At 52.4% G+C, this 16,727-nt stretch overlaps 1 protein-coding gene across 1 annotated transcript in view; it reads left to right on the plus strand.

Annotated features, from left to right (window-relative positions):
* COLGALT1 (collagen beta(1-O)galactosyltransferase 1) overlaps positions 1-16,727 on the plus strand; it is a 99,588-nt gene that overhangs the window by 11,710 nt on the left and 71,151 nt on the right. The window contains exons 3-6 of the mRNA XM_075346307.1: positions 6,534-6,651; positions 8,869-9,003; positions 9,076-9,280; positions 9,577-9,696. Of these exons, the coding sequence (XP_075202422.1) occupies positions 6,534-6,651; positions 8,869-9,003; positions 9,076-9,280; positions 9,577-9,696 (578 nt within the window). The remainder of the gene's footprint in view (positions 1-6,533; positions 6,652-8,868; positions 9,004-9,075; positions 9,281-9,576; positions 9,697-16,727) is intronic.

A 16,727-nucleotide genomic window follows, 5' to 3' on the forward strand; every position in this document is an offset into this window, starting at 1 on the left:
AGTGCGCCGGGGGACATCAGCGCTGCGGCGCCTGTGCCATGGCCTCATTCAGCTTCGCTGAAGCAGGCTCACTTATGGGAATTGGTCGCGCCGGCCGCTGGGACTGCGGCGCGGCTGGCACTTGTAGTGCGCCGGGGACTTCAGCGCGGCCTGCGCTTTTACGGCGGCCGCGCTGATAACTAGAGTCCCCGGCTTTTGCGGCCTGCTTCCGTTCGTTCCCGCCCCCAGACCTGCCAGTCAGGAGAGGGGCGGGACGCTGGCCACTTCTAGGAATCGGTCGCGCCGGCCGCTGGGACTGCGGCGCGGCTGGCACTTGTGGTGCGCCGGGGACTTCAGCGCGGCCCGCGCTTTTACGGCGGCCGCGCTGATAACTAGAGTCCCCGGCTTTTGCGGCCTGCTTCCGTTCGTTCCCGCCCCCAGACCTGCCAGTCAGGAGAGGGGCGGGACGCTGGCCACTTCTAGGAATCGGTCGCGCCGGCCGCTGGGACTGCGGCGCGGCTGGCACTTGTGGTGCGCCGGGGACTTCAGCGCGGCCCGCGCTTTTACGGCGGCCGCGCTGATAACTAGAGTCCCCGGCTTTTGCGGCCTGCTTCCGTTCGTTCCCGCCCCCAGACCTGCCAGTCAGGAGAGGGGCGGGACGCTGGCCACTTCTAGGAATCGGTCGCGCCGGCCGCTGGGACTGCGGCGCGGCTGGCACTTGTGGTGCGCCGGGGACTTCAGCGCGGCCCGCGCTTTTACGGCGGCCGCGCTGTTAACTCGAGTCCCCGGCTTCTGGGCCTAGTCTCCCTTCGTTACCGCCCACAGCCCTGACAGTCAGGGTAGGGGCGTGACGCTGCATAACACAGCAGCGCTGAGAGCTGGAGTATGTTTTGCATACTCCACCCCTCTCACTGTGTGCACTGTGAATCCGGATTCCCGCACTTTCTCAGGCACGCCCACGGCTTCCTTCTCTACAAGGACGCCGGCAGCCATTAGTGTCAGTTTCTGTACGATACAGAGACAAGTGTGGAAGACCCTGGCATTCTGATAGTCACACAATCGCTGCAACAGGCGTTAAGCAGCACCTGTGGTGCTAACCCCACTAGTGCAGAAGTGCACTTATAGATATGCTTGTACTATATACATTGCACTGTTTGGTCGCACGTTGTATATACCCTCCTGGATTAGGCGGAGGAGTTATCAGCATATTCTCTGTGTAAAACAAAGGTGCAGAACCACATGTTTTTCTATACAGCTGGTACAGCATGTACGGCTATACGGCCGGCAGGTTACATAGACTCCCATTGTATGCACTAATGGCCAGGGGATGAGGACGGTGTCTGCAGTATTTACTGACAGTTTTTCTGAGACTACGGCTATGATACTAGAAGCCTAGCAGTCCGGACATGTCTCTCACAATATGGGCACTGTTGAATCATTGATCCATGGCCCCCCTCAGTGTGAACAACTAACAGCTCCGGGAATGTCACACGCATCCCAGAGTCACGGCTCTGCACGGACGTCAGTCCCAGACAGCCTAAGCGGGCTCACTATGAGCGGCCTCGGTTTCATCAGGGTCCTAGCAGAAGGACTCGCTGTGTAATGAGGCGGAAGTAGCGGCTCAGGATTCTGATCCTGAGACCGCTCTCAATCTGGATACACCTGATCGTGACGCCATAGTAAATAATCTTATAGCGTCCATCTATGGAATGTGGGTTATTTCTCACAGCTCCTCCAGTGGAGGAGTCAGCTTCACGTATTTTTCTGGACCACTCTGCCTTCAGAGAGGCAGTCCAGGAACACCACGCTTATCCAGATATGCGCTTCTCCAAACGGCTTGGGATACACGTTATCCCTGTCCCCTGACTTGGTCAGGGACTGGACCCAGTGTCCCAAGCGGCATCCTCCAATCTCCAGGCTTGTAGCTAGATCCATAGTTGCGGTGGGAGATGGAACTGCTGTTGGCTCCGGCATTCTCTCCCTTGGGGCACTCCAAGCTATTTCAGCTTGTCTTACACAGATTGACACGGTTACACGTACATCTGTGCCGCAGGTGGCATCCTTAACCTCTCAAATGTCTGCATTTGTTTCTTACGCGATTCAGGTTGTCCTGGACTCTGCGAACCGTGCGGCGGTAGCCTCCGCTACTCCGTGTTTTTAAGCAGAGCCTGGTCTGCTCGTTAAGTGAATGGAAGGCAGATTCTGCTTCCAAAAAAGGTTGCCTAACCAGTTGCCTTTTTCTGCTGACCGACTGTTTGGTGAATGTAACCATTAAACAGTCCAGGGGTAAGGATTCATCCTTTCCTCAGCCCGGACACAACAAACCCCAACAGAGCAAGAGGCAGTCGGGGTTTTCGGCCTTTTCGAGGCTCGGGCAGGTCCCATTTTTCCTCGTCCAATGTGGACTCAAAAGGATCAGAGGAGCTCAGATTCTTAGCGGGCTCAGTCACGCCCAAAAAAGCGACAGTCTGAAAACCCGCTTCCAAGGCGGCTTCCTCATGACTTGCGGCCTCGGTCGGTAGCAGGCTCTCCCGCCTTGGCGATATTTAGCTGCCATAGGTCAATGGCCATTGAGTGTGAGACATTCTGTCTCACGGGTACAGGATAGAGCTCACTTCTCGTCCTCCAACTCGATTCTTCAGAATTTCTCCACCTCCCGGCCGAGCCGCTGCTCTTCTGCAAACAGGGTGCACTCTATAGGCAGAAAGAGTGATGACCCCCGTTCCTCTTCAGGAACAAGGTCACGGTTTTTACCCCAACTTCTTTGCGGTACCTATAACAACGGGCCGTTCCGTCCCGTTCTGGATCTAAAAATGCTCAGCAAGCTCGTGGACACCAGGCGGTTCCGGATGGAATCCCTCCGCCATGTCATCGCCTCAAGGTCCCAAGGATATTTCCTAGCATCATTAGGCATCAAGGATGCTTATCCACACGTGCCGATTGATCCAGAGCACTAGCGTTTCTACGCTTCGTTATAGGAGACGAACACCTTCTGTTCGTAGCTCTACCTTCCGACTAGCGACAGTCCCACTGGTCTTCGCCAAGGTCAGGGCAGCAGTAGTCACAGTCCTGCACTCTCAGGGTCACTCTGTGATCCCGTATTTAGACGATCTACTTGTCAAGGCACTCTCTTAGGAAACATGCCAACACTGCCCGAACGTTGCGCTGGAGACTCTCTAAAGTTTTGGGTGGATCATCAACTTTTTAAAGTCAGATCCGACCCCGACCCTATCGATAACATATCTAGGCATAGAGTTTCTTACTCTCTCAGCGATAGTGAAGCTTCCGCTAGACAAACAGCATTCACTACGGGCTGCAAGCTCTTCTTTAAGAACCAGTCGCACACATTGAGACGCCTCATGCACTTCCTACGTAAGATGGTAGCAATGGAGGCAGTTCCTTTCGCGCAGTTTTACTGCGTCCACTACAATTGGACATTCTCCGCCAATGGGACGAGGAGTCGACGTCCCTCAACAGAGTCGTCGTTCTTTCTCAGGCGGCCAAGGAATCTCTACGGTGGTGGCTTCTTCCCACCTCTGGGTCAAAAAGAAGGTCCTTCCTATCCCCATCCTGGGCGATAGTTACGACAGACGCGAGTCTATCAGGGTGGGGAGCAGTTTTTCTCCACTACAGCGCTCAGGGTACGTGGACTCAGCAAGAGTCCACCCTTCAGATCAATGTTCTTGAACACAGAGCAGTGTATCTTGCCCTACAAACCTTCCAACAGCGGTTGGAAAGCAAGCATATCCGACTTCAGTCGGACAGCTCCACAGCGGTGGCATACATCAACCACCAAGGAAGAACGCGCAACCGGCAAGCCTTCCAGGAAGTCCGGCAGGTTCTGATGTGGGTGGAAGACACGGCATCCACCATATCCACAATTCACATCCCAAGTGTGGAAACTAGGAAGCTGACTTCCTAAGTCGCTGAGGTGTGGCCGAAAGAGTATGGTCTCCTCACCCGGACGGGTTTCAGGAGATCTGGCGCCGCTGACAGAGGCCGGACGTCGATCTAATGGCGTCACGGCACAACAACAATGTGCCAGCTTCATGGCACGGTTTCACAATCATCGAGCTCTGGCGGCAAACGCCTTAGTTCAGCATTGGTCGCAGTTCCAGCTACCTTAGGTGCCACCTCTGGCATTGTTGCCCAGAGTACTGCGCTAGATCAAGACCGACTGCGGCCGCGCCATCCTCGTCGCTACAGATTGGCCGAGGATGTTGTGGTACTCGGTTCTGTGGTGCCTCACGGTAGGCTAACCGGGGGCACTACCAGACCAATCAGACTGGCTGTCTCAAGGGCCATTCTTCCATTTGAATTCTACGGCCCTCAACCGGATGGTGTGGCATTGAGTCCTGGAACCTAGTGTCGTCAGGATTACCTCAGGACGTGGTTGCCACCATGAGACAGGCTAGCATACCAACGTCCGCCAAGATTGACCACAGGACGTGGAAGATATTCTTATCTCGGTGCTCGGCGCAGGGTGTTTCTCCCTGGCCGGTTGCATCGTCTATGTTTCCTTCCTTCCTGCAATCTAGGTAGGAAAATGGGTTGTCGCTCAGTTCCCTTTAGGGACAAGTCTCAGCGCTATCTGTATTTTTTCAGAAACGACGACTTCCTCAGGTACGCACGTTCCTACGGGGAGTTTGTCTTCTCAGCACTCCGTACAAGCGGCCGTTAGAGCCCTGAGATCTGAACAAGGTTCTAATTGCTCTCCAGATGCCGCCTTTCGAGCCTTTGAAGGATGTCTCCCTTCCCGCTTTTCACGGGAAGTGGCCTTCTAGTAACGGTCTCGTCTCTTAGGAGAGTTTCCGAGCTAGCAACGCTCTCATACAAACTCCCTTCCTGGTCCTTCACCAGGACAGGGTAGTTCTGCGTCCGGTTCCGGAATTTCTCCCTAAGGTGGTATCCCACTTTCATATCAATCAGGATATCACCTCACCTTCTTTGTGTCCTCGTCCAGTCCATCAATTTCAGAAAGATTTGCATCTGTTGGTTCTGGTGAGAGCACTCAGGTTCTACTTCCCGCATGGCGCTCCTGCGCCACCCGGATGCACTCTTTGTCCTTGTCACTGGTCGGCGTAAACAGTCGCAAGCTTCCAAATCCACCCTTGCTCGGGGGATCGAGGAACCAATTCTTGAAACCTACAGTTCTACTGGGCTTCTGGTTCTCTCAAGGCCGAAGGCCCATTCTACCAGAGCCGTGGGTGCATCCTGGACATTACGGCACCAGGCTACGGCTCAGCAGGTGTGTCAGGCACCTACCTGATTGGGTCTGCATACTTTTACCAAGCATTTTCAGGTGCATACCTACGCTTCGGCAGACGCCAGCCTAGGTAGATAAGTCCTTCAGGCGGCAATTGCCCACCTGTAGGAAAGGGCTGTTTGACGGCCCTATCACGAGGTATTCTTTTACCCACCCAGGGACTGCTTTTGGACGTCCCAATTGTCTGGGTCTCCCAATTAGGAGCGAAAAAGAAGAAGGGAATTTTGTTTACTTACCGTAAATTCCTTTTCTTCTAGCTCCAATTGGGAGACCCAGCACCCGCCCTGTTTTCTCTGGGTTTTTCTGTTTTTTCGGGTACACATGTTGTTCATGTGGTATGGTTCAGTTCTCCGATGTTTCCTCGGATTGAATTGGTCTTTAAACCAGTTATTGGCTTTCCTCCTTCTTGCTTTGGCACTAAAACTGGTGAGCCAGTGATCCCACTGGGGGTGTATAGCCAGAAGGGGAGGGGCCTTACACTTTTAAGTGTAATACTTTGTGTGGCCTCCAGAGGCAATAGCTATACACCCAATTGTCTGGGTCTCCCAATTGGAGCTAGAAGAAAAGGAATTTACGGTAAGTAAACAAAATTCCCTTCTTTTATCGCTTTTCATTGCATAATAAAAAATAATTTTGTGTATTTCTAATTTTTTTTTTTTTTATTTTTTTGTTTTTTTTTTGCTCACTTCTAACATATCACAGTATAGCTGTAGATAATGTAGATCATGGTCTCATGTGCAGATCGTCACTGGAGTACCAAGATGGCGGCAACAAGGCCTCTAGCCGGCCCACAGCTGCCATAGTAATTGATTCTCTGCAATTGCATCACACGCAGCTGGTGCGGGAGCATTGGCGACTGTATGTAAAAGGAGCAGTCAGTTGGGATTGACAGTGGCATCTGTGGTTACCAGTAATCTGAGCTCACCTCTGATTGCTACTGTTAGAGGTGGGTGCTGGCTGTATAACACAGCCAGCAGGAGCAGGCTCGGATTCTGAATCCATGCAGCACATCCCAGCCCACTCCAAGACTGCTACATCCATCATGGTGAGGTAAGGGGTTAAAAAAGACCTGGAAGTCAATCCAAGATGGCCGCTATCACCTATTTATGACTTTAGCCCACCCTGGGCATAATTCACACCAAAAAATGAGGTAAGTTGGATGACCATTCCCTAAGCCTCGGGGCCGTTGTATCTTATGCCATCTTCTAGTGTCCATGTGACTATCCATACCATGTACACGGCTCGTTTCTCCTACTCCGTCATAATCTCCGTGTTCTCTTACTCCCAGATGGTTCCAGGATGAAGAAGGCCCGAAGCACTGGTCACACTCGCGCTACGAGTACGTCATGAAGCTCCGTCAGGCTGCCCTAACCTCTGCCCGAGAGATGTGGGCAGATTACATTTTCGTGAGTAATGGCAGCCAACTCCTCTTTTTAGAGCATGTCCCTAAGACGGCAATGGTTTAGTCAGCCCAGCTCTGGCCACAGAGAAGACATGGCTGGTCGACTTCACACATGAGCAAATCTGCTATCTTCCTGAGCTGCAAGTCCCAAACATGGGGGTCAACCCGTTGGGGCCAACACTCAATTTAACCTCCTCCCAGTATTAATCACCGGTAAAGATAGGAAATGTTTCAACCTAGAATACCTCTTAAAGGGATTTTCCCAAACTAGTAAGTTTTGCTGATGCTGCCAGAGATCCTAGGAACCAGTCTCTCAAGGGCGCTGTCTAATTGGAGCAGCGGTCTCAACTCTTCCACCGCTAGAAAAGACTTCCCGATCTCCAGTAATCTGGTAGACCAGGAGTGGGAAATTAATTTTCCTGAGGGGCCACATGAGACCTTGACTGGTGTGGAGGCCTAAACCAATAGGCTGAAGCTAATTCTGATCAATATTAATATTAACTATAATTTTATATTGCGTCACTTAATATCTCCCTATATACAGCATGAGCCCTCATATAGCACCCTACATACAGGATGGACCCTCACACGTGTCTCTCTATACCATATTAGCCCCACACAGCCCCTTGCATACAGTCTGAGCCCCCACATAGCCTCTCTACATACAGTATGGGCCCCCACATAGCCCTTCTAAATACAGTGGGAGCCCCAACAGTCACTTAAATACATTGAGCTCCCACAGGGCCTCCTCACGGACTCTCCGCACAGCACACAATAGTGTGACGTGATTGCATTTGCTGTGCCTCACACTGATGGGTGGATGATGGAGCCAGCGGCACCATCCTCTACCAGTGTGTTCACCACTGACTGCAGCTTGTGGATGCAGATAACAGTGACATCGGGAAGCGAGCGCCGGCGGAGGGCATTGTGTTGCCCGCAGTCCATTTTTCAGCTCTTTGGCTGTCTCGGTCCACGGGCTGGAGCAGCCAGAAGCCTCAGCCCTGCTGTTGACCAAAAATGGAGCGGAAGAGTGTGAACCCAACCTCTGCTCTATTCATATGGGAATCGGCCAACAATCTTTCTTGAGATTGCAGGAGATCCCACAGTAAGTCACCCCCAGCCTATGAATAGGGACCAAGTTGCTATCGTTTTGGGGAAACCTCCCTGTTACTTGCCATGAACTAAGATGTCATGACTAGACTTGTATACAAAACAAGGAAGCCGCGGAGACGCCATCACATGTTTCTCAACGCTGGCAGGAAACTAGCCAGGTCTTTCACCGGGAAGGAACAACCGCGGGAAGGGCAGTCTCCAGTTAAGGAGACCACCTATACCAAACATGGTATCCATCCACAGACAGCTGGTTCGGGGTATTTGCCCCTCATCAGTTTGGAGTAGGAAACTGGCTAGTGGGAGCAATGCCTAGTAGAAGACTATGTGAGCAAGGATGATTGACCTTAGGGAGATCAACATCCAACACCGCGGAGACACCATCACGTGTTTCTCAACGCAGTGATTCTAGAGCAATGCCCCCTGGGAAATATTCAAAACAAGAAAGCCTGCGGAGACACCATCACATGTTATTCAATGCGTGAGAAACACGTGATGGTGTCTCCGCGGTGTTGGATGTTGATCTCCCTAAAGTCAACCATCCTTGCTTATGTAGACTTGTACACAGGGAGGAGGGGGCCGTATCTCAGGAATGCAGAGCTGCAAGCACAAAAGAGGATACTCTCCAGATTCACGAGGACAGCGGTAAAAATAAATGACAGATGTATGGTAAATATCTCTTGAAGTCATCTGCAGTACGCCATTTGGCCACTAGAGGTCTGTGCTATAGAATGTTAGGTGCCTTTCCAGGACAAGCATTTATTGAGTAATCTTGGGTACTACTCACGTGCGGCCCCTGTGATGGCCGCCTCCCAGCTGTCATTTACTCCAGAGCCTCCGTTATGTTGTTAGAGCTGCTTATTATTAAAACCACATGATGGAGGATACGGCCCGTGGCCAGATGTAAAGCAGACGTGGTATGACGTTCCGGCTGCTGTCACCATGAATGTTCCCTTATTCAGCGGATGTATCGGTAGAACGTGCTTTTTATGGAAGTGGTCTGATTATTGTCATGTCTCCCCTAATCCCGCGTTACTTTTTCCTTTGTCTAACCGTTTTTCCACCTTCAGCCTACACAGCGTGGTGACCTCTCACATGTCGTCCTCCGCAGTTCATAGATGCTGACAATCTGCTGACAAATCCAAACACCCTGAGTTTGATGATTGCTGAGAATAAGACGGTGGTCGCCCCCATGATGGAGTCCCGGGCGGCGTACTCCAACTTCTGGTGCGGGATGACCACTCAGGTGAGGATCTGCGGTCAGTAATGTGTCCTGCACCCAAGTCTGGTGTCAGCCTAATACGACGTTTGTGCGCAGGGTTATTACCGACGCACCCCGGCCTACATGCCGATCCGGCGCAGGGAACGACGCGGGTGCTTTGCGGTGCCCATGGTTCACTCTACATTTCTTATCGACCTGCGGAAGGAGGCGAGCCAGTACCTGGACTTCTACCCCCCTCATACGGACTACACCTGGGCGTTTGATGATATCATAGTCTTCGCCTTCTCCTGCCGACAGGCTGGTAAGTGCCGATGTCGGCCATTGTAGTAATGGCTGCCTTCTGGAAATTCGTAGACTTTGCCTTTTTGTGAATATCTAGTTACATCCTTGAGACAATCCTGTAGAGCCTAGCATAGCCGGCAATCCACCTTCTGCTGTGTCCATGCTTTACACTGTTTCAATGATTAACTCACTACACGGAGTGCTTATTTCCATTATATACCATGGGCATACTTGTGATCTGCTCTTGTATTTCTCCCGTGGTAAGGATGTAACGTCACATGCTGACTGTCCCTATTTTTTTGTTTTTCCTTCCAGATGTCCAGATGTTCCTCTGTAATAAAGAAGTATACGGGCATCTGCCGGTTCCTCTGCGGGCACACAGCACTCTGCTGGATGAGGCCGACAACTTCCTGCATACAAAACTAGAAGTGATGGGTGAGTATGGGTAGAAGAAAGCGAGGTGGGGGGTTTGGGAGGAAGCACTAAAAAAGTGAGGGTTTCCCTTTGTTCTTTAAGGGGCTGTCTTGTATATGGATGACATATCCCTAGGATACGTGATCAGAATCAGATCAGCGGAGGTCTGACATCTTGGACCCCCACTGATGAGATGTTTGCGACTTTTGCTGCTGTTGGATGTACACAGTATAAAGGCCCCGTCACACGTACGATATCGGGCGATATGTCGGCGGGGTCACGGAGTTTGTGACGCACATCCGGCATCGTTCGCAGATGTCACACGCTACGACATCTCTAACGACTGTTAACGAGCAAAAATACTCACCTTATCGTTGCTCATTGACACGTCGCTCATTTTCATAATATCATCCCTCCTTCAGTGCGCCCGGTGTTCGTCGTTCCTGAGGCAGCACACATCGCTCCGTGTGACACCCCGGCGACGACGAACACAGTTTACCTGCGGTTGCCGGCAATGCGCAAGGAAGGAGGTGAGCGGGATGTCGTCCTGCTCATCTCCGCCCCTCCACTTCTATTGGGTGGCCGCTGTGTGACGTCGCTGTGATGCCGAACGTCCTTTCCCTTTCCCTGCTTGTTAGGGAGGTAAGTGCGTGTGACTGGGATTAACGACTTTGTGCACCACGGGCAACTAATTGCCCGTGACGCACAAACGATGGGGGCGGGTGCGATCGCACGATATATCGGACCGTATGACGCCACCTTAAGGCTCCCTTCACACGTCCATGGAAAACGTTCATTTCTCTGACGCCTCATTGGGGGACACAGGACCATGGGTGTTATGCTGCCTATCCATAGGAGGACACTAAGTAGATGCAAAAGCATAGCTCCTCCTCTGCAGTATACACCCCCTGGCCGGGCCAGGCAGCCTCAGTTTTAGCTTGGTGTCTGTAGGAGGCACTTCCTTTCAAGGTTTGTTGTTTTTTGAGGGCGATGGTTTCCTTTGGGACCGATCTCCCACTACCATCAACGGGCGGGAACGTGGAGTGTCGCCTCCACGTACCCCCTCCTGCGACGCTGGATCCTGGGCTGGACGACGGGTTCCACAGACACCGATTTTCCAAAGCCCAGGGTAGAGGCCTGTGCCCCTATAGCTCAATTCCTCAGCCCCTCTTTGCAGGCTCTGAGTTGAATATGACACCGGTGGGACCGAACACAGCAAGCTGGCTCTGCTATTTTCACTGCCTGGACTGAAGCAGCGTTTAAGGTGAGATCCCCCCCTGACTGGTTTCCCAGAGAAAGGGAGAAAAGACTGTGCAGGGAAGGCTACCAGGACTGCTGAATTTGCAGAAATCCCTCGCTGTTTGGGAGAGCCCCAAGGATCCTGCACACAGTGTTAACTTTTCTCTAGCTTGCTGGCTGGAGGAGGGGGTAAATCCCTCGCTGTTGCAGAAAGTCCTCCACAGATAATTTCCCGGTGGCAGGGGGAGGGCACATAAATCAGGAACTCGCGCTGTTTATTTGCTCTGTTTTATTTGCTCTAGCAGAAAAGGCGGCAGAGATAACCACCAGTGACAAGCGGTGTGCTGACTGGAGGGAGAGGGAGGAAAACTATCATAAGCTCCCTTCCCGCCGTTTTTTACTACCCACAGCAGGAAGGGGGGCACACTGACTTCTTCTTCCCGCTCTTTTAGCGCTAAGCCCCGCCCCCTCCCAGGAACGTTTGCGAAGATCTCCACAGAGCTTTCTCCTTCCTGAGGACAGGGCCATCGGCTGATTCTGGTGAGGTGCTTGCTTCACTTGTAGCTCTGCTGAGCATTGCTCCCCCTCCTGGCATACTCCTATTAGGAACATGCTGAATTCTAAGGGCACTAAGAGCGCTAAGGCCCACATAGTCTATTTTTCAGCCTGCACTGCCTGCCACGCTGAGCTACCACGAAAACACACCTCTTCTCTCTGAGTCCTGTGCCCCTATAGCCCCCCAAGACCCCCCTGCCACCACCACCGCAACCGTCAGCCCAGAGCTTAGGGCTCCCAGCCCACCGGAATGGGCACAGTTTCTGTCCCAATCCATGGAAAAATTGTCACAGAACCTGGTGCTGGCTATGCAATGTCGTCCTCCACACCCTTCTGGGCCCCTGGACGGAACGCAGCCTGAGGATACCCCTATGGAGGATCCTTCTGAGGTAATCCGGGCACATGCTTCCCTGGTTGCAGGGATCAGAAAAAGAGCACACGGCCGGGTGTCTCCAGCGGGCTCTCCCTCGGGAGCACACAGGGCAGGCTCTCCCACACGCTCCACGGCTTCTGAAGAGCTGGAGGAGGGAGAATGCTGTTTGTACCAGGAGAATTCCTTGGTTTCATCCTCCCCAGATGATCAAACTGCAATAGATTCCCTTATAGCAGCAATCAACCAAACTCTGCATGTGGAGGATCCCCCATCCACTACCACTGACCATGCGGTCTCCTTTAAAAGGGCAAGGAAACCCCAAAAGGTTTTCGCTGATCACCCAGAGTTTCAGGATATCCTCACAAAGCAAAGGGAGAAGCCTGACAGGCGCTTCGGTAACCGAAGACTCATGGAGTCCCGGTGCCCTTTTGCCTCACCTGACCCCAAGGGCTGGGCCGATCCGCCCTTTTTTACTCCTTCGGCGCCCCGGAAGATACACTCATTGTAGGAGGTCGACTGCGGCTCTTCCAACACATCTGGGCTGCCGCCTCAGACGACAAATGGGTGCGAGACCTTGTGTCTTCCGGTTACCACATAGAATTTCGGACCTGACCCCCGAGTCGGTTCTTTCTCTCAAACCCCCCCAAAGACTTGAAAACGACGCAAAGCTTTTTTCTCAGCAATCCACTCGCTCCAAACAGCAGGAGTGATAATACCTGTCCCAGACGACGAGAAGTTCAGGGGTCTTTATTCCAACCTCTTTGTGGTCCCCAAAAAGGATGGGTCAGTTCGACCCATCCTGGACCTCAAACACCTGAACAAACATGTGCACGTACGGAGATTCAGAATGGAGTCCCTAAGGTCCATTATTGCATCCATGGTCGAAGGGGAATTCCTCGCCTCCATAGACATCAAGGACGCGTACCTGCACATACCCATCGCCCCAGATCACCAAAAGTTCCTCCGCTTCGCAATTTAGGACTCCCACTTTCAATTCGTAGCTCTACCCTTCGGCCTTGCCACCGCACCAAGGGTCTTCACCAAAGTCATGGCGGCCGCCATGAGCGTCCTTCACGTCAGGGGAGTAGTCGTTCTCCCTTACTTGGACGACCTCCTCATCAAGGCCCCCTCCTTCCGCGACTGCTCAACCAGCGTACAGATCACTGTGGACACCCTATCCCGCTTAGGGTGGCTAGTGAATCTGGACAAATCATCCCCGATCCCATCACGATCCATCACCTTCCTGGGCATGTCCCTGGACACCCGTCGGGGCTTGATCCTTCTCCCTCAGGACAAGGCGATCGCTCTTCAACGAGCGGTACGCTGCCTTCTACGTCCTCCGTCTCGCTCCATTAGATTCAGCATGAAAGTGCTCGGCAGGATGGTGGCGGCTATGGAAGCAGTACCCTTTGCTCAACTGCACCTCCGCCCACAGCAGCTAGCCCTTCTAGCGGCCTGGGACAAGAGCCCCTTCTCCCTGGACAGACATCGTCACCTGACGCATTCAGTCAGGTACGCACTACGTTGGTGGCTTCGGTCCTCATCCCTATCGAAGGGGAGATCCTTTCTCCCAGTGAACTGGCTGGTCCTGACCACGGACGCCAGCCTCCTAGGCTGGGGAGCAGTGTACCGGCACCACACTGCTCAAGGACGTTGGACGCCCCAGGAGTCCTTCCTTCCCATAAACATCCTGGAACTCCGCGCGATCTTCCTCGCGCTCAGAGCGTTCTGCCCTCTGCTAGCGGGTCGTCAGATTCGAGTCAAATCGGACAATGCGACAGCTGTAGCCTATATCAATCAGCAGGGGGGCACCCGCAGCAAAGCGGCTTATCTCGAGGCCCACAAGATCCTCAGCTGGGCCGAATCGACGGGATCAGTGATATCAGCGGTACACATACCGGGGGTAGAGAACTGGGCAGCAGACTTTCTAAGTCGCCAAGGCCTGGCCCGCCGGAGAATAGTCTCTCCACCCAGAAGTGTTTCTACACATCTGCACTCGCTGGGGCACACCAGACGTGGACCTAATGGCCTCAAGGTTGAATGCAAAGGTACCCGCGTTCATAGCCAGGTCACGCGACCCGCAGTCCCATCGGCGCGGATGCTCTAGTCTGCTCCTGGCACCTCTTCCGCCTGCCTTGCGTATTTCCACCTCTACCCCTGCTGCCGCGGGTAATCAGGAAGATCAAGGCAGAGGGAGTCCCGGTGATACTGATAGCACCGGACTGGCCAAGGCGCGCCAGGTACGCCGAATTAGTACAAATGCTCACAGATGCACCGTGGCGCCTTCTAGACATCCCAGACTTGCTGACCCAAGGGCCCATTTCCCATCAGAACTCCAGAGCCCTGAAGCTGACGGCATGGCCATTGAGACCTGGGTATTAACAAGAGCGGGATTCTCCCCCGCGGTTATTTCCACCATGATCAGCACCCGAAAGCCTGCTTCATCCCGCATTTACCACCATACGTGGAAAATCTTCCTTTCCTGGTGCAGGGAAACTAACGTCCAGCCTATGCCTCTGGCCATTCCCAGAATTCTCGATTTTTCTACAGTCTGGCTTGCAAGCGGGGTTGGCTCTCAGTTCCCTTAAAGGGCAGGTCTCAGCGCTCTCAATCTTCTACCAATGCCGCCTGGCTCGAAGTCCGCAAGTCAAGACCTTCCTCCAGGGCGTTTCCCATCTAGTTCCCCTGTACAAACGGCCGCTGGAACCATGGGACCTCAACCTCGTTCTGGACGGTCTCCAGAGGTCTCCCTTTGAACCCCTCAAGGAATCCTCCCTTGCTCTTCTGTCCTGGAAGGTAACATTCCTGGTGGCAATTACATCCATCAGACGGGTTTCGGAGCTAGCAGCACTCTCTTGCCGCGAGCCTTTTCTGATCTTTCACCAGGACAAGGTGGTTCTGCGCCCCCTTCCGGATTTCCTTCCAAAGGTTCTTACCCCATTTCATTTGAACAAGGATATTATTCTGCCTTCCTTTTGTCCATACCTGGTTCATAGGGTGGAAAGGTCTCTGCATTCGTTAGACCTCGTCAGATCTCTCAGATATTACATATCCAGGACAGCCCCCTTTAGGAAAACGGACTCTTTGTTCGTCATTCCTGAGGGGCCTAAGCAGGGACAGGCAGCTTCAAAGGCGACTCTGGTTCACTGGATTCGCTCTGCGATCCAGGAAGTCTACCGCTTGCAACTCAAGCCCATTCCTAGTGGGCTGCGGGCTCATTCCACGCGAGCAGTTGGCGCTTCGTGGGCCATTTGGCATCAGGCTTCAGTGGAACTGGTGTGTAAGGCTGCGACCTGGTCTAGCCTACATACGTTTTCAAAGCATTACAGAGTCCATACCCAGGTTTCAACTGAGGCAAATCTGGGTAGGAAAATTCTGCAAACTGCAGTAGAGCAGCTCTCTCAGTAGGTGCTCCAGGCTGTCTGGGACTGGTTCCTAGTCCTTGGGTTGTGTTGTCTTTTTATTTTTTCCCACCCATGGACTGCTTTAGGACGTCCCATGGTCCTGTGTCCCCCAATGAGGCGTCAGAGAAAAACGGATTTTTGTGTACTCACCGTAAAATCGTTTTCTCTTAGCCATCATTGGGGGACACAGCACCCACCCTGTTGCCCTGTTGGGCCTTGGTTCTCTCAGTACCTTATTTGGTTATGACTCTTCTTTTCTCATGTTCCTCTGTTGAGAAGTTATTACTGTGGTTTTTTTTTTTTTTTTGTCTTGTTTTTTTTTTTTTCTCCTACTGCTTGTGTACTAAAACTTGCCGGGCTGCCTCGCCCGGCCAGGAGGTGTATACTGCAGAGGAGGAGCTATGCTTTTGCATCTACTTAGTGTCCTCCTATGGATAGGCAGCATAACACCCATGGTCCTGTGTCCCCCAATGATGGCTAAGAGAAAACGTTTGTTTTTTTTTTTTTTTTTTGCACGGCCATGTTAAAGCTGTGTATGGCCCATCCGTGTGCCGTGATTTTGGCACATGTGCTGTCCCTGCGATAGCCATGTGACATCCAGATAGCACACGGACAGCATGAACTTCTATTCTTGCCTGTCCATGGTGCTGATGTCTCCGGCGACTTGCTTCTTGGATGTGAAGCCTTTCTGGCCACCTGTTGTCAGGTCCTTCACTTTGGCTCCAGTCTGGAGTACAGAGCTCAACTAAAAAAAACAGATACAACCTGTAAACATGTGTGGCCCCTTTTTTAGGGAAAAAAAAAGAACCCAATTTTTTTTCTTATCCTGTGAACCCAATAAATTATCTTTTATAAACCGGTGATTCCTCAGGAGCCCATAGTTCTGAGATGGTGTCTATGGGACCATGCAGCACCACATTCTTGTTTTGGAGATATTGTGTGATGCATGTGATAGATTTATACTAATTTTGCTTTATTGCAAAATTTCTCAGGCTTCGCCTACAGCTTACCGTTAAATCAATTTTACTGTTAACCTTATTATTTGGTTTATAAGGCACACCTGATTATAAGATGCACCCCAAATTCACAGCAAAAAAGGGTGGAAAAAGAGTCCTTATAATCCGGTGGTGACTTACCAGTGGGGGTGGAGCAGGGTCACAAGTGGGGGAGGTGGGTGTCCCAGAAACTGTTGGCTGTGCTGGTGCTCAGGCGGCAGCTGTGGACGGCGATGGCTTCAAATAAATGGTGCCCGGAGTCAGCGCAGGTTCAGCTCTCAGCTCAATGGCAAGCCGAGATCTCATCTGCGCAAGCGCCACCTCCAGGTGCCCTTCTTTTTTTTTTTTTTTCTTAAGTCTGCTGCTCGGAGATCAGTGGGCCAGAGTCGGTGCGTGTGCAGATGTGATATTGAGCCGAGAGCTTCATCTGCACACACACCAACTCCAGGCGCCGTTATTTGAAGCACCAGCCACTGTATCCGCTGC

Source organism: Anomaloglossus baeobatrachus, chromosome 4 (genome assembly GCF_048569485.1).
Source record: "Anomaloglossus baeobatrachus isolate aAnoBae1 chromosome 4, aAnoBae1.hap1, whole genome shotgun sequence".
Taxonomy (NCBI): domain Eukaryota; kingdom Metazoa; phylum Chordata; class Amphibia; order Anura; family Aromobatidae; genus Anomaloglossus; species Anomaloglossus baeobatrachus.